Source organism: Melospiza melodia, chromosome 1 (genome assembly GCF_035770615.1).
Source record: "Melospiza melodia melodia isolate bMelMel2 chromosome 1, bMelMel2.pri, whole genome shotgun sequence".
Classification (NCBI taxonomy): Eukaryota; Metazoa; Chordata; class Aves; order Passeriformes; family Passerellidae; genus Melospiza; species Melospiza melodia.
Window position 1 is genome coordinate 15,136,398 of NC_086194.1, and position 17,676 is coordinate 15,154,073.

Sequence of the window (17,676 nt, forward strand, 5' to 3'; positions counted from 1 at the left end):
AATTCAGATTATTTAACTTGAATGATGTGGGAAAACACGTGTTTTGTGTATTTGCAGAATCGGAAAAATGATGAAGCTTCTTATGAGAAGATGCTGAAGCTGCGTCGAGATCTGAGTCGTGCAGTAACCATCCTGGAGATGATAAAAAGGAGGGAAAAAAGCAAGAGAGAGTTGCTGCATTTAACACTGGAAATTATGGAAAAGAGGTAATGTTTATTGAAAATTTGCTGCAGAAAGCTTTGGAAACTACTTTATATTTGGGTATATTTGAATATTTGAACAGTGGGAGATTTGAAAAATAAGTTCAGACTCTGTTTCATCTTTACAGGATAGCATATTCATATTTGCTTATGGAGAAAAAATAAAACATTAGAAAGTTGCTTATTAAAGGGAGGGTTATTGTCATACTAAGCTACATTGTTTTATTACATGTGTAGATACTTTCAAACTTGGGTATCTACTCTGTATATTATACCAGAAGAGAGATCATAGTTTCAAAATCATTTGAAATTGTGTGTTAAGTATGTAGATTATGGAAATCCCAGCTATTTTAAGGCCAGTTTCAATCAATACCATTCTTCTTCGATTTAATGATCTCTGTTCTTTGCGAAAAAAGCTTGATCTAGTATCCATCTTGAGGAAAACAAGCATTTCATGCAGCATTAAATGTGAGAGTCATCTCCAGCTAGTGCTTCTTTTGCCATCCTATTGATTGGCTGTGTTGTGGGCCAAATGCTCTGCCAAGTGTCGCTTTCCCAGTTGACTGAGGATCACAGTTGTAGTGTGGAGTTGTCCTTTAGGTTGATACTTAGGCTAGAGAAGTCTATTCAGATTCTAAGTGTCCATGCTTGAAAGCAAATGTTTCAAGTGAGTACCTAAAACTGCAGAACTGACTTCTTAGTCTGGGTTTTTAGGGAGACAAGCTAAATTTGCTCTATCAGGGCACTTATTTTAAGCCTTGAGCATTTTCAGCAGAAACAGGGAAGAGAAATCAGGAAGATTTTTCCAGTTGCTTTTTAAAGGAAATAAGCTATTGAATAGAGCAAAGACTTAAATCTCTCCCCTGGAGGTAGAGAGCTGTATTTCAGCTCAGCATTTCTCACAGGACTTGAAATGTAATGTTTCATGGGTCTGCTTGTTGAAAGTACTCTGTAACACAAAAGGAGGATTCATGAATAAGGCATTCTGTTTCACTGTTAAAACTTCTTGAGTGATAAATTCTTTAAATAGTACCAGTCCCCAAGGAAAGGGGTGGGTAGCCCTCTCCTTTCTTTACACTATTAACTTTTGGAGACGCTTTACAGAGTAGTTGTCCTTTTTTTATCTGTCAGCATTATTCACTGCAGTGAGTTTGCTGTTATTCATCTCCTTCTCTGGAATAATACCTTTTGCACTTATTGCTGATATATATTTGCACTTTTTGCACTTATTGCACTTATTGCTGATAGATATTCCTTTTACCCCAAGTTGCAAGTATTAATTTGTTTTTCTCAATTTTTTACCAGATGGATATTGTACTCCAACAAATAAAATTTATTCTGATTTCAGGTATAATTTGGGTGACTACAGTGGAGAGATCATGTCTGAAGTCATGGCACAGCGGCAGCCACTGAAACCCACCTATGCTATTCCCATTATTCCTGTGACTAACAGCAGTTCTTATAAACACCAAGAAGCTATGGAACTGAAAGAATATAAAGTCAAAGTAAGTCATGTCAATAACAGAGTTACTGTTTGTGCTGTGAATGTACAAAATACACCATTTTTGGATTAGAGGAGGGAGGAAGCTTTTTAGAGCTGACAATAGGGAAGCAAAGCCTGCAAGTGAAATAAAATGGCTTTGTTCTGTTGGAGTTTTAGGGATAACAGATTACCAGCATTCCTCAAGATAGAAATAAAGGAAGTACAGACAAACTACAGATAAAAGGACACATGCAATTGTGTTCTTATTCAGGAAGATGGAAACATACTACTGTCCATAAAGCTGGGATGTACTGAACAAAACTGTATTTATTATATTTAGGCATTGTATGAAGATAGAACTAACGATGTGAATACCATGTATTGTTCTAAGCTATATAGTTAATTTAATACAGAGGGTTAGGGCTTGTTTTGTTTCTGAAATATGATCCATTGATAATTTTCCCCCTGCTGTATATCTTTGGTTTAATATTTAAGTAAAGTCTCAAATAATCTTATTTGATTTAGACGGCTGACAAGTACTTTTCTCCCTGCAGGCTTTAATTTTGTGTCATACAAACCATAGCTACAGTGCGAACAGCTGAGCATGTTAAATAGGTCAGGTGACACAGGATAAAGGCTGAGGTATAATTTGAATTTTAAACCAAGGCAACTTGTAACTAAAGAATATTCAGAGGCTGTTCTGAATTTGACAAGGTGGTTTTAATCAGTAAATTCTTCCACTGGTAGTAAAGCATTGTCCTTGTGATTGCTGGTGTGTACTCGCTTATCAGTGATTTTGGATCAGTGCAGTGTCTCACAGCTTGGAAACCTGGGAAATACTCTTAAATTTGACTTTGCATAGTATGGGGAAATGTGTTTAATTTTTAGAGATTTTTGCAAGATTATAAGTATCTTTGAGAAGTCTTTGAAAATCTTGGAGAAGTTTTTTGCCTTCAGAGCATTGCTTGGTACTTAGTAATACCCTGATGCTACATAAATGGGTACCAATTAAAAATACTAGGAAATAAAAAAGGTGCCCCATAGAGATCATGATGCATATTTTGGTCTGCTCCAAAGTAGTACTGTTACCTTAACTGCTAGTGAGTTACCTACCACAGATTGGGCAAACAGTGCTTGATTCCACGTTGTCTGTTCAGTGTTTCAGTTACTGGAAATGAAATTCAGACACTCTGAAATGACTGCATGTTTTATTGGGAACATGGTAGAGAGTTGAGTTCATGTCAATGTAATGACCTTGCTTACACGGGAGTTTACTTAAACTCCTATTTTAATGTAATTTTCTTCTGTGTGTAATTTTACACTGCTTTCATTTTCCTTGCAGCAAGATAAACCTGATGTTATTAGACCCAAAAGAAAGTATGAGAAGAAGCCAAAAGTCTTACCTTCGTCCGCTGCTGCTCCTCAACAGACAAGTCCTGCTGCACTGCCAGTCTTTAATGCTAAAGATCTGAATCAGTATGATTTTCCTAGCTCAGATGATGAACCTCTTTCCCAGGTAGGACCTCTAGTGTTTTGTGCTGCTCTTTGGGAAAGAGCAGAAGTAAAACTCAGCAATTTTCTAATGTCTGTCCTCATACACCACTCTCACCTCATCCTCTCTCCAAAGGTTTTGTCTGGTTCTTCGGAGGCTGAGGAAGAAAATGATCCCGATGGTCCTTTCGCCTTCCGTAGGAAAGCAGGCTGTCAGTACTATGCTGTAAGTAGAATTTCCTTGTGCATTGTAAGACAGAGTGTCACTGTGTGAAAACATCTTGTGTTTAATTGTTTAAAATTCTTTTAAGCCTCATTTAGACCAACCTGGCAACTGGCCGTGGAGTAGCCCCAAGGAGGGAAGATTAGGAGATGTGCGTTACAGATACTGCTTAACCACCCTCACTGTCCCCCAGAGGTGTATTGGGTTTGCACGGAGACGGGTTGGCCGTGGTGGAAGGTAAGTGCTGTGCAGTTGTTGCTGGTTTTAAAAAGAAAATTAAATCAGTAAGATGCAAAGAAGAAAAAGTCTAAAAAAGACCCAAAAATTAAAAAATTGGAGCCATCACAGAGAGATTAGCTTGCTAATCGCTCAATTTTTGTTTTGCACTAGTGGAAGCTATTTTAGTAATGTTTTGCAAATAGTTCTTGGGATTTTCTATTGCTTTCATCCCATTTTTGGCATGAAAATGCATGTATATCTTCAGTTGTGATTGGTTTGACTTTCAATTGCTTGCATAGCTATGCTCAAATAGTAGCATTTCAAGATAACAAAAACTGTATTTTGCAAAAAATGCTTTGCAGAGTTTAGACAGTATTGGATTATTTTGAGAGAGATGCTTAGAAATTATAATAGCTGTTAAATTTCAAACATTGTGAAAAATACCAAATTACCTATTTCAGGCATTTTGCTTTTAACAATCTTTACTGAAAACAATTTATAAATGGTTGAGTGTGTAAGTATGTGATGTCTTTAAGAAAATAGTACATTTGTATTAAATTTTTGTTAAAAGTAAGCATGCTGATTTGCACTTCAAATTTATGCTTTGCACCTCTCCACATATTATTAGTAAGCCAGCTTGGCCAATCAGCAAAGTTGGAATGAGATCTGATGGCTCTTATCAGGTGGTTTCCAAGGGAATTTGGATGTTAATGTGTAACATCCCTACTGTTTTGGGATGGTTGTAGGTATAGTTAGTATATATGAGAGTAAGGCTTTGGAAATGAGGTTACTTTAGCAGACATATTAATCACTTTTTACTTAAGGAGTGTTATTCTCTAGGTCTTTTGTTTTAATTCTGTGTTGTTGAAATATCCTTAATAAAAATGTGATGTTGTACTTCAGCTCTTCTTCAGACAGTAGAAGCGAGAATATACCTAAATAAATACCTAAATACTTACTGTGAAATAACAGGTGGTCGTGCATTGTGTCAGGGGAGTGTGTATGTGTGTGTTGGCTTGTTCTAGAATACTTCAGTCTAGCTTTTATCCTTTAATCATCCACAAGCACATATGACAAACTGATGACTTCCTTGGTGTTTCCTTGCCGCAGTTTAATTGTGCTTTGTTCTGGTTCTAGGGTGCTACTGGACAGAGCGCATTCGGACTACGATAGTGCATTTCATCACCTGGATTGGGAAGGCTTTTCCTCATCGCAACACTCTTCAATCAGTCAATTTGCCAATACCTCAGAAACAAATACCTCGGACAAATCTTTCTCAAAAGACCTCAGTCAGATACTAGTCAATATCAAATCATGTAGATGGCGGCATTTTAGGCCTCGGACACCATCCCTACATGACAGTGACAATGATGAACTCTCCTGTAGGAAATTATACAGGGGTTTAAATCGAACAGGCACAGCACAACCCGGGACCCAGACATGCAGTACCTCTATACAAAGTAAAAGTAGCAGTGGTTCAGCACATATTGGTATGTCTGTTTTAACAAACTTGCTTCTAGAAGTTTTAAACTTAAGTCAGAAAATCCGGAATATCATTAGGTCATCCATATTTTACATTGTGGTCTATTTTGATGGTTACAGCCTATCTTCAAGTGTGACTCTTTTTGCTACATTGAATTTATTTGCATTTTTTGCTAACAGTAGTGTACTGCATCTGAGATTTATACAAATGCTACAATGGTATGTAATTACAATTGTCGAAACATAAAAGTTGAAACAGTATGGAAACAGTGTAGGGTTTAAGTTCACTGAATATTTGGATTTTTTGAAATTAAAAATACATTAATTGAAATGTTAATATAAATATTATGCACAAAATTTTTTCTAGTACAATGTTAATATAAATATTATGTACCAAATTTTTTCTGGCAGTGATGGGAAACGTTTAGGTTAAATGTTTGCATTTAGAGTCCCAGCATGCTATGAATTCTTACTTGAACTTAAATGAACTTAAATGCCATTTCCCAGCCAAGAAGTATCTAGCCCACCCTCACTGCTACATCTGCTTATGCTTAGCAAAACTCTTGGACTAATCACCTCTACATCTTGTCAGCAAGTGGCAGATTACATCTTATAGAACATAATTACAGATTTGAGGATCTGACTCTGAAAAAATGTGATGTGTTAGTGGTTTTTAATTGGAACACTATTGGATAGCATCACTCTTGCTTCTTCTCACTGGAAGAGTGGTATTTACGTGGTTAGAATGGAACTTAGCAACTCATCAAAATTCATGAGTTACTTACTGTAAATGTCATCTTTTAATAGAAGGTTAAAGTGACATCATTTTTTATATAAAACAATCTTAGAAGTTCACCATGGTTTTGTAAGGAGTATCTAGAATCATATTTTCCTTGCCATATTAAATTATGGCTTTGGAAATCAATCAGAAAACCTGGATAATGTAGGAGTGTGGCGAGCAGAGATGCATATACCTAATAAACTAAGTGAGTTGTGGGTTGTTTTGGTGATTTGCTTTAAAGACTGTTACACTGGTTATCAGATAACTTTAATCTTCTGTATGCCACTATATTATATGCCTTGCCTCCTGTATCATGTTTTGAGGCTTTTTCCTGAAAATTCTTTCTCCTTGCATTTGTGGAGTTAGTGAGCAGCTGTTGTTTGCTGCTTTATTTCATGCTAGTCCTCCATGCTAGCCTAGAAGTAGGTCCTTGCCCCCATGCCCCTTTCTTCTTTCATGATTCTTCTTGCTGGAAATGTACTAGGGCTAAAACTGATGGTTGTTATGGTTTGTGATCTTACTGTGGCTTTTGGTGTTTAAATTCTGCTCTTTCACTGGCCTGAATCAGTAAAACAAATCCAGAAGTCAGTGAGGGCATTCTCTGCCTGGTGGTCAGGCTGAACTGTGATAAGTGGTAGCCAGATGAGGAGAGGGAAAACAAAACTAATGTGTGTTGGACAGAGTGTAAATACACTGCAAGGTATTCATGGACAGTGCTTTACATTTGGAACTCATGTAGACTTGAAAAATCAGCTGATGGAGTTTAAAGTTCATGTCTGTGTGTGTGTCTGTAGAAATAAACACACACACATCCTTTTAGAGTGTTTTTCCCTGAAATAGGTGGTAAGGATATTTATCTACATCATTTAGGAATTAAATGGAATTATTTATAATGATGAGTCCCAGAGAAGGTTTTAATTGTGTGATTGCATATTGAAGCATGTGGGAAAGTAATATATGCTAGTGTAAGTACCTGGTATAATGCATTGATTTGTGCTTGGAATTCTGTGAAAAATATTTAAGTATTCCAAGCTTTTCAAAATACAAATGTGGAGTTTAGTTTCATAACTTTGCTAGGAGGTGATACAGGAAATTAAATGTTCAATAAAAAAAATACAGCTGTCTGAATTCATAGGTATCCTTTAAATTGAGTCTTTGGACAGTCACTAGTTATTATCATAACCAGATAGATTGTATCCATATAATTATTTACAATCTTAATTGTGATTTTTGTGGCATTGGAGTGTATATAAGTCTGTGTGTGTCTGATTTACTGTTGATCATCTGTTCAGTTGTAAATGTTTGTAAGGAGCACAGTTTGCTTCATCTTGGTACCAGTGTGGTTTTAGTGTTTTGGATTTTTTTTCATTTTCTAAAAGGATGCCGTGAGATACGTTGTCTGTACAGATCACAGGTGTGTTCAAGCCTCTCATGTCTGAGTCTGACTTCTTCAGAGCTGCCTGTCAGGGGGGCTGCAGCTGCTGAGTTCTGTGATTGTTCTTTCTGTAGCCAGTCCTGTAAAGAACCTCAGGTATCTAACAGCCCTGCTGACGTTTTTGTAGTGGTTACTATTGCAGCTTAACAACCCTGTAGGGTTTCCCTGTTGCTTTTTCTTAGTTGTTTTTGAAGCTGGGAGTTTGTGGGTGTGGATGTTTTAGGTTTGTTTCTCTTTGCCTTTTAGGTTTTTGAGGTGGCAATTGGTCTTTTGTCAGAAAACACCTATTAATACATCTGTATTTTTAAGTCATATTATCCTTTCACTGCTACTGTAAGTTGTGGTCAAACTGTATTAGTTTTAAGATGTTCATCCTGGGATTCTGTAGGGACCAACAGAGGTGGTCATGTTGCCATGTTTATCATGTGCCATCACATGAGTGGTGTTGGTTTCCCTACTAAGAAAGTCTTGAGCTTTTTCTGCCTTGCATGATGCAGACATGGAAAATACCTTCCTTGGGTCTGTTATATGTGGCCAGCAGGGCCATGAGGTTGAGAGATGGTATCTCAGGTTTTCTCTTAATGAGAGGATATGTTACAGAAGCTGTGCTGTAGCATAGCATTCTCTGGCTACAGGGAGCCTTCATTTTCATCCTGAAGATCAGAGAGAGGTTTCCCCAGAGCTGGGCATTTTATAAACATTTTGAAGTGCCTTTGATCCTGAAGAAATGTAATTTATTCTGATTCTCGCTTTCAGAGTACTCAGTATTAAAGGTTTGTGGAAGTTGCTGCATTGAGATTTTGTGTGTAAACTGAGAAGGGGTGTCTTAAAATCCCTTACAGGTTGCCTGAACACTTGTGGTGTGCTGAAGGCTAGACTTGGGCAGTAGGAACAAGTGGCCAAGTAGCATCACTTGTGTAGAGGGTGGTTCCTTCTGATCTTACTTATGAACAAGTATCCTTTGCCCTCTTGTGAGAAGAGCTGATTAAAAGGTCTTAGCAGATGTTATTCAGAGCACCACTAAAAAGGAAGCAAGAACATTAAAGCATTATTTTTGTGGATAATTAACTTGTTTAGCAGCAGAATTACTTCAGTAAAGGAGCCTGTATTGCTGACAGTGTCAGGTTTCTCAGTCATAATCCTCAGAGATGGAGTGTACAGTAGGTATGACTATTGAGCTGAAGTGTTTGTGTCCCCTGGTGATTGGTTGCTATTTGCCTGGCAGAACCAAGTCTTTGACCTCCATCACTTAAGAAACTGCTCTCTGCTGGAGACTTTGTGTTAAATATGCTGCATTCACATTTTTGCATGCTTGGATCTCATAAACAAAAGTTAGAGACACTGAAAGCTGCACACTTGTATCATTCCATTTCAGCCTTGTGTTTAGGAGGCAGAGCAGAGACACCTGCCACTAGTGAAATACTGGAGCACTGGGAGCAGGCAGCAGTCTTGCATTCTGTTCCTTTCTGCCTTCTTCACCCAGAAGCTGGTTCACTTTGAAAACAGGGTCTGAAAGCTGGCAGGGCTAAGAGGCTGGCAGTCGACTGGAGCTGCTCAACTGAGTTGAGAAATCACTCTTTGAGAAGAGGCCTTACTGAAAACTGTTAGGTTTTGTGTTTGGGATTGTATATATGAAATATAATATGAAATATACATACTATATATGAAAAGCTGTGGATACTCAGAATACAGTCAAATGCATTGCATTTTCTTGTAAAATGGACATTTAGGTGATGTGATGCAAATTGTGCATTGCTGTTTAGTAACTTCTACTGAGGGAGTTCCATAGAAATAACATTTTCCCCAGTAAACTTGCATGCTTTTTTTGTACCTCTTAATCTGCTTTTTAAAAGCAGTTTTGCATGCTTGGGGATCTAGCAGGGTAGTGAGCTGTGCTTCCATTTCCCAAATATGTCATGTTGGCTGATGGATCAGTACTTGTTCAGCCTGGAGAAGAGAACAGAAAGCTTTGGGGTGACCTAGCTGGGACCTTCCAGTATCTGAAAGGAGCCTACAAGAATGATGGAGAGGGACTTCTACAAGAGCATGTAGTGACAGGGCAAAGGGGAATTGATTAAAACTGAAAGAGAGTAGGTTTAGATTAGAAGAAATTCTTAGAAAGAAATGCTTTACTGTGAGGATGGTGAGGTACTGGGACAGGTTGCCCAGAGAAGTTGTGGAAGCCCCATCGTCCCTGGAAGTGTTCAAGGCCAGGTTGGATGGGACTTGGAACCTGCTGTAGGGGCAAGTGTCCTTCCCCATGGCAGAGGGTTTGGAACTGGATGTTCTTTAAGGTCCCTTCCTACCCAAACCACTGATTCTATACTGTTTTTCATGTTGTCATTAAGGTGTTATACCTGATGCCAAGTTTTAGATAGGCTTTTCCCAGAAAGAAACAGGAGGAAGCTTCTCAATCCTTCTGGCAATTCCTTGTAGGAAGGACTTGTCCGTGGCTTTCATGCCATCACTGGCTGTGTTTAGATGTTTTTATTTAACCCTTGCATCTCTCGTACTCTCAGTAGTGCTCTGTGTCACTACTTTCCCTTTTTTGAAATGCTTCTTTCACATAACAGGATAAACTTGGTGATGAAAAATACTGAAATCTGTAATGGCCACTTCCAGTTATCTTTGGAATTTAGTAGTCTTGGCCCATCTGTGACTGAGCTGTTGAGATCTTAGTTGAAAAGCAATGGCTTCAAGAGTAACAGGTGTTTATAGCCCATCCTAAACTTAGTTTGAAGGAGGAAATATTAAAAAGCTGCTTTAGTCTGGGAAATGTGACTGTGGATGAGGAAGAGTTGATACTTTTCAAAACACCTGAACCATTTCCAGATACTTCAAGACTTTGTAGTCTTACTAGATCTTCTCATTCAATTCAGTTGGAGTAAAACTTTGCTCCAAAGTTGAAGATCTCTGGGCCTGTGGAGCTGTTACACTTTGCATCCCATGCAAGGATGGTCACATTTGTAACTGCAGTAAACTGTGTGTACCCTAACTAGCATGTGACATTTTGGTGGAAACTCATTTTAAAGACAATGAGCAGACCAATAAAAGTGCATAGAAAGGTTTCTAGCTTTCATTCAATGCTAGTAAAAAATCCTTATTAATTATTTTCTGTCTTCTGCTACCAAGTAAGGAGTGCATACATAGACATTATATCTAGTTTATAATTTCTCCAGTTCTGATGTTAGGAGTTTCACACTTCAGTTCTGTTGGGCTGAAATAAAAAGCTGTTGCAGTAATAATCAAGGGCATAATGATTCGTGTTCTCATAGTGTGCAATAATGCCATGTTTAAGTAAAACCAATCTTGAACTTCTTTTCAGAAAGTGAAACATCTCTGAGCCTGGTGCATCAAATACTAAATCACACTGATGGCTCTAAGTCTCTCCAATCTTCTGAATTCACTGGTGAGAATTTGTTATGCAGTAGAAAATCTTTAACCAGGCAGTGTAAGCCAGATAACATCTCTCATAAGACAGAGATTTAAAAATGTGATGTTCTGGATTACTTAGCTTTGTGATTGATGTTTGCTTTGCATGCACTTTGGCATTAGTAACCACTAACTGGTGTCTTATGAGAGCATCACATCCCTGCTGTATGTATTTCCCTTAAGAAGGCATTGTAACATGATAGATCATCTTTCCACACACTTTAGCAGTTCTCTGGTTTATTGAATTTCTGGAAAAGTTTGGAAGCTTTAGTTAAGTGAACTTTCTTCGGATCAAAACTGCCTTTTTAATGGTTTTCACCTCCACTGGAAGGATCATAGAATCTAGTATTCTATAAATGGAATAGAGTTCTTTGAACCTGATGTAGTCTTAATGTTTCAGTTTTCCCACTGAAATGTAATTTCTGCTCTTGAGAACAGATACTTAACTTGTTATGAAACAGCTTTTAAACTACTGTAATTTAAGTATCTAATTCTTAAGATGTTTAGCAGGACTGAAACACTTGTCAAAAGTTTTAATTATGCGGTTTGAGTCTCTCAGTTTTAAAATTTTTTAAAACTTTATTAGAGAAGAAAAAAGCTTACCTAGCTAGGTCATTGTGTTTACTCCACAAAGCTTGCTCAGTTTGCCTGGCAAATCTAGTGAGCATCTTCCATTCCAGAAATGGAAAAGAATGCCAGTAGAGGGACCAGGAGGTTACACATGGATTTTCTGCTTTCTGGGTTATGCTCCCTGGGTTTTTTAGGAAACTGGTTATTGTTGTCAACTTAAAGAGTCTGTATTTTCCTTCTTGAGAGAAGCAAAGTAACTCACAAGTGAGTGACCTCCCAGTGAAACTTGCAGCAGCAGTCGGGAGCAGAAGCTGTGGCTGTAGATTGTACAAAGGCCCATCTGTTCATACAGATGGCACAGCCAGCCCCCCACAGACACTCACTTGTCACTGTTTTTGGCCACTTCTGGGAAGAAGTTGAGCTTTCAGAGAAGCTGTATGTAAGCTACAGCATTGTAAGTCTAGTACTTGTTAAATGCTGTGGTACAATCAGTGAGCACTGTTAGAGTATTTATATTGCAGTGTAGAACTGCTGCAAACTGTGGATCTTTGGAAGGTCCATTGACAGTACCATTGTTACTCTGTGCTCTGAAAAGCAGTAGCTGCTGAGTATCACCATCCCATAGAATTTGGTTGATATGTAAACAGAATCGTGCAATTTGAAAATTATATTCAGTGGCTTAGTTCAAGCAAAAAATAGATATGTCATTATCCCAAGGAGTACAGATACTCACAGAAGTGATTATAGAAAAACACATTCATAGTGCAGTGTGAAATAGCTCACTTTGTAATAAAACAGGATTTGTAGCTGTCACTGAGGAGATACTGAGTCATTTATCCTGTCAGTCAGTATCAGTAATTGTACAGGGTTTCATTCCTTATGCTCAAAGCTGAAAACTCCTGAAGTTTTTTCTTCTACCTTCCATTCCTTTTCTGGTCTGTAAGCCCAAAAACATTTCCTTGCTGCCAAAGTACAGCACCAATGCAGTTGCAGAATATTTGTGTGTGTGTTGTCCCAAGCTGTTAAATGAAGAGGATAACAGCGTAACATCATGTACTGACTTCAGATCTGGAGATTGTCTCAACTGAGATGTTACCACTTGATATAGTGTGCTGCAAACAAACAAGCATTTGTATAGCTAAGTCTCTTGGTAAAGAGTTGCTGATCTTCTGGTAACCATCTTGAGATGTGAATAACTTCAGGCAGAGTTGTGCTTAAAGATTCCTCATGTTTAAGGTTAGAAAAAGAGTTGGACTAGGTTAGCTTAAGAGTCAAGTGACTTGCATAAATTACTGAAGATGTCTTGGAAAGTATGTATAAGTTTTGTGGCAAGATACAGCTGTTGGCTGTGAAAGACAGTTGAGAGATTAGGAAATGGTTAAATTCTTATTTGTTGTGTATTAGTGGTGATGGTTGAGATTTCCCCCTTTACCCCTCACTGTGTAGTGATTCTGTGTAGTGGATGAAACTGGGTGTTTCATCACTGTTTAATTAGGTAAATCCTGCACTATTAAATATTCATTACTGTGTGATGGAACCATGACCACTGAGGCTGGAGCATGCTGTTTGAGAAGTGCCTGTAAGCACTGCATCCTTGTTTGGGGCTGCTGAAGCACGAGCCTGTCTTAAGATCTCATATGTCATCTATAAACTTTGTTTTGTTTTATCCCCTTTGTAAACTTCAAGCTGTTATGTGGCTTTCTGTTGCTTTACTAATGTTATTTAAAGCCTTGAAGGTCTCCAGTAATGTCAGGAATCTGTTACACTGTGTGGTGTATCAGTACTCTCCTGAGTTACCAGAAATGTGGTTACTGATTTAAGTGTTCAGAAAAGGTCTGGGCTTGCTGCTTGCCTGCTCATCTTTTTCCAGGCAGATAAAGAGCACTGTATGACAAAAAGACATTGACATTCATTTTTCCTTCTTCTTCTACGTGTGCCATTTTTCTTTTGACACACATGAAAGGACACAGCTGAAAACCCTTCTCTTTTTTATAACAAAAATGAGAAGAGAGAAAGAGAGAATAAAGCTTTTGGAAGAAGCTTTTTAGGGATACTCGCTGTTTTTTGGGGGTTTTTTTTAGATGAACTGATGTTAGCAACATGCAGAGTTTGGCACTCATCCAATTGCATCAATGCTACATTGCAGGCAAGCAGAAAGTATTCTCTGCAAGCCACATAACACATTAATAGCATGGTTTTGTGCAGCAACATGTTCTGTTTGAATTGATTCTTTAAAAAAAAGACAGCTGAACTTAGGCTTGTTCTTTGAGAAGCTCAGGCTTGTACCTGCAGATGTAGAGGTACAGTCAGTACACCGTGACTTTGCTGTGCTGAGCCCCTGTGATTTCCCCAATTCCAGTCACACTGGGGTGCCACAGGAAATGAGTATGTAAGGTTAAATAGGTGAAAGTACTTTCTTGTAAAGTACATACAAATGGGTTTTTACATTTTCAGAAGCAACTTATATCTCACAATCAGTGTGTTTCTTTTTTCAACTGAAATGTAGTATGGGCTGTACTCTGAGAGCAGGAGGGGAAGAAACCCGGTGGTAGTGTAAACAAAATACATGATGGCCTTTAACAGAAGAGGAATAAAGTTATGCCATCCTAGTTTGCAGGTCTTCAGAAGAAATTGTGATTTGGATAGTTTAGAGTAGTAGCAATATTCTCATGAAAACCTTCAGTGTAGTGTTTCTTTAGCATGGAGAGGGAAGACCTGGCTTATGCAATAGCAATCTATAACCTGTTCTGCTACATTAACGTCTCTGTTTATGGAATGGAAAGGGAATATCAATCAGATTATTTTAGGAGGCTGTAGATTGCAGCAGCCCTTTCTGAGTAGTATTGCCTTTCTAAACCCAATGCAACTGATTCTGAATTTCATAATAAACTCCTGATATTGTTGTAAATAATACTTTGAAATGTCTGTTAGAGTTTTGTTTTTCATAAGGGAAGCAGCAAAAACATTGCTGACTGTTTAACCTAAATTGAAAAACCTGAAATTAGTTGTTCTTGAGTGTATTTTCTAGGTACTGGTTTTAAATGGAGGAGGAGCAGTTGGAATATAGATGAGTATTATGGTGGTAGTAGAGTTCTTCTGTCACTTGTTTCCTTTGACAGCTGTACAACTTCCCAGAGTGGTGAGATGCATACAGCTCTGAGAGTCCCAGGCTGTTAAAAAGAAAATAACTGGTGTACAATTTCAAAAATTAAAGCTTTTCAAAATGTCACTTCTGGAAAAAATAGAGTGCTTCCAGCTATTATTTAGCATAGTCTCTCCTAAACAAACACAGCTCATCTCCATAAGTTTCATTTGCTGCTGTTGCAAAAGAAAGCAGTACTTTGGAGGTGGTTAAACCAACACAGGTGACTGTTTTTATCTCAGCTCTGTTTTATAGCTAGAATCTTAAATATACCTAGGACTGAAAACTGAAATGAGCTACTGATTTCACTTAAATAGGCACAAGTAAGGTGATTATGATGGTGGAAGTTTTAATCATAGTTAAAGATGGTGGTGCAGCATATCCTTTTTTGCCCTTTTTTGTAATTCTGTGGGTTGTCTTTGTTTACATCACTTAAGCAATCTATTCCTAAGCAATATATTTACAGTGCTATACCACAGAATAAAATACTTTGGTTCATAGAATCTACTGAGTTGGAAGGGACCCATCAGTACAATCGAGTCCAACTCCTGTCCCTGCACAGGACACCCTGAGAAATCCTACCATAAGTAAATAAATGGAACCTGCAGTGTCACTGGCACTATGTTGGCTAAATGTATGCTGATTCTAAATTTTAGGGTTTGAAAAAACAATAGATATCTCTCAGTACCAGAACAGTATATCCATTTTCCTCCCTCTCTTTCTGCTGCTCAGCTTTCTACCTATTAATCTTTGTGTGCTAAAGCTTTCTTGCTCTAGCTTGTGTTGGATGGCAACTTAAGAAAGAATCTAAAGGACTTGTAAATTTTATTTGTTTGATTTGGGTTGTTTGGTTTTTTTTAAGGACATTTATGAGTGAGGTTGCTACTTTTAAGATAATCTCCTAGGAATAATTTTAAAATATTGCAGTGTTACTTAACTGTAGAAGTAATTGTAAGTTATTTGTTGCTTGTGGCTATATAAATAAGTGCTACATCCTTACTTGCTCAAAGATGCTACTTATGAAAAAGGTAATGTGAATGTAACAGCTGAGTAAAATTTTATAGCTTCAAGTGTTCAAATAGGAAACTGCTGGTCATAATTTCAGTGCAATTTCTAGTACTTACTAGAAGTAATTTGAACACCAGAAAAAGACAACACCAGGAAAATGCATGCTCAGCAGTGTGTGCTCTGATGTTTCCAAATATTGCAGCCATTTATATGACTTGTTACTCAAGTTTATACATGAGGTATAATTGTTCTTCAGAATCCTGTTGTATCCAGAAGCAGGACATTATTATGGCTTTGATGTAAATGTGTTTTCTTCAGGCAAGCAAGCCTGAAGGAGTAGATTAACAAAAGATTCTTAAAAATTTCAATTTGTGAGCAGGACTTAAGTGTGATAGTGATTTGTTGCCAAGCAGTAGTGAACTTCTCCAAAAACGTGACTTCCAGTGCATTCTTGAAGTATGAGTACTATTTACAGCACATGTTTGGGAACAATCTGAATATAAAATTGAAGGAAAATCTGAAAAGTGTATTTTGCAGGTGCATTCAAACTCTAACCTTGATTCAGTTTGTAAATTGAAAACTGAGACTTTATTTTGTTTTGGAAAAGTAAACTAAAACACAAAATAACTTCAGTGCAAGCAGTGATTCTGCTGCGCCATTGGGCATCCCTTGTCAGTCTGTATGAATTATGCTTTGTCAGTTTTATACCTGTGGGTTAAATGGATAAAATTCCGCCTGACTTGTGATGCACTGAGTCACCTCTCAAAGATTTTAGAGAAAAGGATATAGTTCTGTGAAATTTGGTATTGCTGGAGTTACTTGTACATGTGCAGCTACAAACAAAAAAGGTACTGTACAGCAGTAGCCTGCCCAGTTGTTGGCATGCCCAACTTGATGTTTTCAATTGAAACATAAATCTTAGTTGTCGGCCCTTGCTGCCTTCAGAATGCTGTCAGTGAGGGGCATAGTTGCCAAGTTTGGCATATAAACCTATGTCACTAATAATGCTGATACTGTAGTTTCACAAGGTGAAAACAGTGGTGCCATTTCTACCTAATCATTCTTTTTAATCTCTTTTTAAAGAGTTTTTGGTGGAGCTGTTTGCATTTTGTTTCCTTTCTCCCTCTTCCTTCTTAGTATCATGAGCTAAACTCAGTTAAAGCCTATATACTAAACAAAAAGAGAAGCTGTTTGGACAAAAATTTCTAGGAAGATGCCAGCCTTTTTGACATAAAGGTGCTTTAAGGCTCTTAGGAACTTGTGGTTGTTTTTGGGGGTGGGGGTTTAGGTTTATAAAGTAGATGTGTTTATATACACAACTCCAAATATTTTGATACAGTATTTTCTCGTTTTATATTTTGTTCAGCATTTACAGCCGAACAATACCAGCAACATCAACAGCAACTGGCACTAATGCAGAAACAGCAGCTTGCACAAATTCATCAACAGCAAGCAAATAGTAATTCCTCTGCCAACACATCACAGGTGAGGGATTTGTCTGTGCTATGATTTATCCCTCATTGTTTCCCACCAGGGTTCATCTCTAATTGTCAACTGTTGCCATAGAACCTTGAAACTAACCAACAGGAAAGTGGCTTTCGCCTGAATCTACATCATAGCCATTCTGTAAAGTGTTTAGAAGGGACACTGCAGGTGAGTGTGGCAGGCGTTGCCTCTGCTCCCTCTTAACAAAAAAAAAAAAGATGGATCAGTCAATTAATGAAATTTTCAAAGACTTAGAAATATGAATTGCAGAAATCTCCAGCCATGTCATCATCCTCTTGTCATTGGGGGATTTTCAGAGCAGAATTGTAGTTAATTAAAGCTAACTCATACATATGTCCTCCATACAGCTGTGAAAGTGTCTAATATTCATAAATATGTAGGGAGATTACAGTGGTGATGTACACATGAAAAGGTTCAGAAGTTGTTTGCAATCTGAACCTCCAAGTTGCTGAATTGAGTTTGGAGTTTCATGAAAACAGGTTGATCTGTGAAGCAGTGTTACATAGAACTTCGGAAATCAGCTTCTTAGTGTTTTGGATAGTTGTGGGAATATCGTCGTGGTTGTTTTAACAGAGCTGCAAGTGCATGGTAATACAATAAAATCACAGTTGAGACTTTAACCAGCTTTGCCAAATGCTGATGATTTGATCTGAGAAAATGACTGGTCCACAGTTCTGGTTTATTGGTGTATTGATGTTTGTTTT

General features: G+C 37.8%; 1 protein-coding gene across 7 annotated transcripts in view; it reads left to right on the forward strand.

The window, feature by feature from the left end:
* Positions 1 to 17,676, forward strand: part of EPC1 (enhancer of polycomb homolog 1) — a 65,347-nt gene that overhangs the window by 44,693 nt on the left and 2,978 nt on the right. For 2 of the 7 annotated variants that reach the window (XM_063148706.1, XM_063148668.1), the window contains 9 exons: positions 58 to 206; positions 1,549 to 1,705; positions 3,026 to 3,199; positions 3,311 to 3,400; positions 3,486 to 3,634; positions 4,754 to 5,106; positions 10,640 to 10,723; positions 16,833 to 16,951; positions 17,033 to 17,119. In XM_063148706.1, coding sequence (XP_063004776.1) covers positions 58 to 206; positions 1,549 to 1,705; positions 3,026 to 3,199; positions 3,311 to 3,400; positions 3,486 to 3,634; positions 4,754 to 5,106; positions 10,640 to 10,723; positions 16,833 to 16,951; positions 17,033 to 17,119 — 1,362 coding nt within the window. Of the gene's footprint in view, positions 1 to 57; positions 207 to 1,548; positions 1,706 to 3,025; positions 3,200 to 3,310; positions 3,401 to 3,485; positions 3,635 to 4,753; positions 5,107 to 10,639; positions 10,724 to 16,832; positions 16,952 to 17,000; positions 17,120 to 17,676 lie in introns of all 7 variants that reach the window. The other 5 variants (XR_010026702.1, XM_063148687.1, XM_063148676.1 and 2 more) reach the window with 5 other exon arrangements.